The sequence below is a fragment of the Schistocerca nitens genome, chromosome 4, assembly GCF_023898315.1.
Source record: "Schistocerca nitens isolate TAMUIC-IGC-003100 chromosome 4, iqSchNite1.1, whole genome shotgun sequence".
In the NCBI taxonomy this organism is placed as follows: domain Eukaryota; kingdom Metazoa; phylum Arthropoda; class Insecta; order Orthoptera; family Acrididae; genus Schistocerca; species Schistocerca nitens.
This window is the reverse complement of record NC_064617.1, coordinates 929,280,744-929,287,001: the sequence shown is the minus strand read 5'-3', so window position 1 is coordinate 929,287,001 and position 6,258 is coordinate 929,280,744. Positions and strand designations below refer to the sequence as shown.

At 38.2% G+C, this 6,258-nt stretch overlaps 1 protein-coding gene across 1 annotated transcript in view; it reads left to right on the top strand.

Moving 5' to 3' along the window:
• The first annotated feature begins 651 nt into the window (after positions 1–651).
• The window catches only part of LOC126253556 (longitudinals lacking protein-like), a 28,742-nt gene continuing 23,135 nt past the window's right edge, over positions 652–6,258 (top strand). Inside the window, exon 1 of the mRNA XM_049954964.1 lies at positions 652–1,146. Coding sequence (XP_049810921.1) covers positions 1,014–1,146 — 133 coding nt within the window. The 5' untranslated portion in view covers positions 652–1,013. The remainder of the gene's footprint in view (positions 1,147–6,258) is intronic.

Below are 6,258 nucleotides of genomic sequence, written 5' to 3'. Positions count from 1 at the left end.
ACTGTTTATTATATGTGTCAATAGTTTTATTGATTCATTTCTGCATTATTTAAGTGATCAATATGTTATGCTATTTCAGGCATTGGAATATATTTAATTATTTGAGCTTGCAAATAATTTACAGGACATCACATTCAGTAACATTCCTCAAAAACAACCTTGCCAACATATGAATGGGCCCCCATGTAGCTAAGGTTTTATCGAATACGCTACTGGTGTTTTGCTGGGAAGCTCTTACAGATTCTCCACACTGTTCTGGTCTCTCCCCATTCAATTTCCATATTTTTGGAGCCTGGACAAAAGATGTTCACAGCCATCAATTTGCTTAGGATGAAGAGATATGAGCTTGGGTCCATTCATGGTTTGATAGACAACTGTAAACATTTATCATGAATGCACTAAATGTGTTGTCTCTTAGTGGAATAAATGTGTTAACAGTTATGGTGATTACTTTTGAAATAACAAACAGTTTACTCACTTTTTCCGTCTATTTCATTTTAATTTGACTACCCCTTATACTTTTAATGGTATAAAAAATAAAAGCACCCAACTTATTCAAGGAGCACTGAGTGGTAGATAGGTACATAAGAACAGTTTTGATGAAGATTGTTCAGCTTTCAAACTTTGTTTTTCTGCAAAGCATTTAGCACATGTTATACAGGCTCTTTAATGTGACTGTTTTAGATGGGAGCGAGTGTTTTAACTATGGATGTGTAAAGATACCAATTAAGGTTGGATCTGTATTGCCTTGTTTATTACACTGTCAACTTCAGCAAGTGATTGCACCGTAGCCATTACCGAATGATTTGTGTACTCTACTCTGCTTTGAGTTATGCTTTGCTTGTAGCTTTCTTTTCTTATTTTGAAATGAGTGCAGAGACTAATCCTGGTTTGTCATGCTGTTCAAGCATGACTCCCACAGCACCAGAAGGGATTGGTGATCCCTTTGATCATACGTCAGTTCTGCTGTTATAGAAGCACAGAACAGGGGTGTAGGCTGCCAGCACTGTGAGATGGAGGTGGGGCATGTTCCCCTGCACAACTCTTCTCCCTTCAGGCGATCTAGGTTGTTACTTGTTTACAGTCAAGGCCAACTGTCACATTATAGTGTTCACACTATAGCTACATTCAGCTGTGGGCTGGCTGGTATGTGTTTGTGTTGCTCTTGGAGTGCATTATTTATTTATTTGTTCTTAGACAGTTTACATTGTATGAGTGTTGTTTAATATATATGTACAACTGTACAATTTAATGAAATGTGAAGGTGGAAACCAGATGTTTTCTTTTGATATGCTGAACAGATGTACTGAGTTAACTATGTAACTGTACACATAACATCATTTGTTCTATTATATAACATTAAGAATCTAAAATACTATATAATAAAAGCATCTCTGCAGCATTGTTAGCTTTTATGTACTTATAACACAGCATACTATTTGGTATAGATAAAAAGCTGTATAGTTCTTTACAGTTTACAAAAACAAAGACATAATTCTATTTGCCTAGTGCTCTAAGCATATTGACAAGGAATTGTTTAATCTATTCCTCAGTTTCAATTTCTGTTTCTTCCATGATTTTTACTGTAAATGTTCCTTCACTTTATACCAACATAAGGAGATAAGGCGATCCATCAATTTATTTTGATGATGATCTGGTCTTTTATGATAGTTATGCTTAGTAGCAGACTGTTATAAAATAAGCTTTGTGCATTTATAGGCTCTCTGTCTGTTATTTTAAGGCTTTTGGTGCAAATATGGTAATTATCATTAGTTCTTGTGCCATGTTCATGGAAGTCCCTAGGCATCTGGTGGCTTGATTTTGAAGTTTTAATATACAATTAATATGAACATCTGCTTCTCCTCCCCTTATAATTGGAATACAGTACATTACATATGGAAAGAAACGTCCATAATATAAGTATGGTTTGCATGACCACTGTATAGGATGTTTTCTCCATAAAACAGTGATCTTATCTTTGTGCAGATATTATCAGTATAGTTTTCCCAAGTCAGAACTTTGTTCTCTTCTATTCCTAAGAAATTATTACAGTACACTTCTTCTATGTCTCCATCCCCATTGCTAAGAATAAAATCCTCTGTATTGTTAGTTCTGTTTGTTTTAAATTTTTCTTTTATATATAAATAGGTTATTTTATCTGAAATTACTTTTTGACATTTTTGTTTCTTCGCTGGCTTTCCTTTCCAGGTCATTTGCCAAGTCGCTACAGACTAATAGAATTGTGTTGTCATCAAACATGATCCCCTTTTCATTTACAGCAGAAAGTATGTCATTTATGTACAAGATAAATACTAGGGGTCATAGTATCAGACTCTGAGATATTCTGTACTGTACCTCCAGAAATTCAGAGTAGATACTTTTTCCAACATTACTAAAATTGTGTTTTATTCTTAAGGATTGCTATCTGTTTTCAACAAATGTTTTTATAATATCAGCAGCTTTCCCTCTGATGCCATTGTGGTGCACCTTCTCTAGAATAAGTCTCTGACAGGCACAATCGGAAGCCTGGAAAGATTTAAGTACACACTGGGTATTTTGTTCCAAGCATTCAGGGCCTCAGTTGTGTCTGCTATGGAACACTTATGTCATTTAGGTTCTCTCCTTACTGAACCCATGCAGTAATTCATTTAAGATGTTTTGTTTCTGTATAGAATTTGTCATTCTATTCTTAAAGACTGTTTCTATTATTGTAGACAGAAAAATTGAAGAGAGGAAATGTCAAATGTTCTAAGTGTCATTTTCCAAGTGCCATACATCAAAGTCTCCTTTATTTAGTTGATACACAGTTTGTGTGGAAGCAGAGTGCATGTAAAGTTGTGTTTGTATCAATCAAATATCTTTTTAATTGAAGGAGATAACTTGGGTTTCAAAAACAATGAAAAACGTTGGAGAAGTGAACAAACAAAATAGTGTGCATCTGGAAAAGTTATGAAAAGCCACTTCTTCCTCAACAGCACAGGGAGTTCTGTAGTAAACATTGCAACACTTGATCACAATAATGGAGTTTTGTAAGAAACAGAAGTGAATACTAAGAGGTTTTTTCCTTGAACTTAATTTTGTAATTTTCTTGTAAAATAGCTTTTGTTGACTACATTTCTACTAATTAAAACATTACTGCTGTATTTCTGTACTTGTATTGTCAGAAATGTAACTCAGTGCCTCAGTATTAATGGAACCTGAAACAAAAACTTTCTTATTTACACTTAGAACAGTCATTTTCCTTGTATAGCACCTACAACATTCTTAATAAATTATTTATTTTATAATTGGTCTACTTACTTTTGCAGTGGTGAGTTGAGCAGCATAATTCAATAGACTCACAATATTTGCTCAATATCTTGGATGCAAATAAATTGTGTACAAAAATAAACACTTTTTTTTTTGTTTCTCCTGACAAATGTTCGATTTGTCATATTGAACATTTTGTAACGTATTCGATCTTCCCTCTCATATTTTACATGAATTTGATTGGTTACCTTTTCTATGTCAAACAAAATAAAATATGTTGATATGCTATAAGTGGAAATGATGATGATCCAGACTCTAATTAACAATGCACCACATTAAAAATGTGTGCCTCAGGATGCTGTAACTAACAGAGGTACACACATCTAGTGCACTGCAGACCTACCTTGTTGGTCCTGCATCTCTGAAATTCAACAGTACCTGCAGGACAGCTAACAGCACAGTGCACACAGCATATGAATTCTGAGAACAAATGTGCTATGAAAATGATACTGTGGGGAAATTGTTACACCTGTAATAAACCACAAACAGATCCATAAAAGCTTAGTATATTGTCAATGTCCAGTGTCCTCCTATTTCATAGCTGCCTAACTTTTGCTGCTCATCCCGACACTAACTGTATTGAGAGAAAATCACTTGCACCAGAATGCACTCTAATATCCCTTCACAGTTGAATGCACTCTAATATCCCTTCACAGACTTACTCTGCCACTTAGCTCTTGCTAATACACTGTCAGGATAGTTTAGTTTCTCAACCACAAAATAACAATTCTCTCCCCTCACAACCAATACTCCAGCAGTGATTGTGCGCCACTCTGCCACACTGTGTCTCTACTGCTATGCAGCAGCGCTGCTCAGTTGTTGCTGGAGTACTGGTTATTCTTTCTGTTTTACTATCACTCTTAATATGAGTTGAGAAGATGAGAGTCGCACAAGACTAATTTTAGAGTGCTCTGTTGAATGGACATGTAAAATTCTGCTTCAAAAATCATTTTATTTGTGGTGAGAAACAAACCAGTGATTTCCATTGACACTGGGTGTTGCATGAAAGATATTGTGGACTGACTCCAGAAAATATCTGCTGAAACACCAGAGAAAATACGCCAGATGACTCTCAGGAGAGACACCTGGTATAAATGTAATGCAGCCGATGCTGGGGGTTATGGGATGGCTACGGTATGTGACGATGGTGAGGTGGGATTGAAGGCCTGTGGTGGTCCAGTGAAACTTGGCTAATCAAAAAGAACACTTTATTAACTCAAACATCTGTCCTACGCTAACATTCAGTTGCAATCACACTACCCACAGCATGTGGCAGGGCTGTGTGGCCAACAAGTTGCTGGCTGCAATACTTGCTCCCCAGTTTGCTAACAGTAGTGCCCAGCATGTGGCTTGTGACCTTGTTATGTGAGTCATGCTACAAGCACCCTGCATCAGCAGTGCCCAAAGACAGTCGCTATTCTTGCACCAATGGATGACTGAGCCTCAGGATCTGGTGGTGCGTGTTGTGTTGCCCACACTGCCGTGGTGGAACCAGAATGCAACCCACTGCCCTCTGGGCATGAATCGTGCTTGTTGATGGAATGGGCACGGAATGGCCCTGCTGCACTGTGGTACGAAGTCCAGGAAGTGGACCTAGTGGGACTGAGATCCAACTTGTGACTGCTGCTGGCAGCTCCATGTTGTCCCCTTGGTTGGCATAGCCCAAATGTCCTGTTAGGACTGCTTGGCTGTGAATGAATCTGCCACCAAAATGACAACTATTTACACAGGATAAAACTGCACCTGTTATGCTGGTGTGCTGCTTCTAGTCACGTTTTCAACAGCGCTGGTGGAAACCATTGGTGGAAAAATCCCCTTGCCTTTACTACAAGAACCATGCTTTATCACTGTGCTGGGAATTTTCACTGAGCCATGTCAGGTCCGTCACACAATAAATCAACAGCTCTGTTACTGTGATCAGAATGCCAACATCTTGCACTCAATAGCGGCCAGCAGCTGCTGCAATACTTTGCCATCATATCCCAACAGATTTGCCCATAAAATAGTTGGCACAACATTACCCCTTCCATGGGAAGACCTGGCCCCTTGGGACCCACTTAAGATTGGTCTACAATAGAGATTCCCGAGTACAATGAATATTATGTCATATTTGCATCTTAAATTTTCATTGCAAGAATGTCTGTTGGCTTAACACACAGGTGTCAGAGAGACTGTATTTAAGCTACAAAGCTTACTTCTTCTTACTCCACTAGGCTACTTACTACTACTCCAGTAGTAGTCCAATAGTTTCTGTGGAATGCACATCATATCACATCACATCATGTCTTTACACTTGTCCATTCTGTTAGTCGTGTGTCCACACAGTGTGGCTTCAGCTGCCGGAGGCTGTAGTCGTGTGTGTATGAGTTGCATTTGTGTGTCTGTGCGTGAGTGTGTCTGTCGTCTGTTTTTGAGAAAGGCCTTTTTTTCCAAAAACTTATATTGTTGTGCCTATCTGCGACTCAGCATCTCTGATATATGGTGAGTAGCAACTTCCCTTTTCATAATGTTGTTACATTCCATCACGGATTTTCCATTGTTTGAAAAATCATTGTTGCGTGCACCTCCCTGAGCATCTGGCTCTGGCTACACTGCCTCAGAACAACACCCATTATCATCCAATGGGTTTGATATTACTGCACTTAAATCACCCATGTTGCTATCTGCACACTCATTGCTGCTACCCTAGACACCACAGTTACACATGCTATTGGAGCCAGTATATCTACATCACTCCCCTCAACTTTAACAACATTATTATTCAGTGCATTACTTAAACTCTCAGGAATTTGTATAATGTCACCACTCTCTCTAATTATCTTAATCTTCCCATTCAGAAAACCACCCTACCAGTTGGCAAGTACTGTCCTACCCTTCATAGGATTGACAGGTTCAATGACACCAATAGTAGTCCGACATCTTGCAGGACAGGTAAACTAGATACAAACC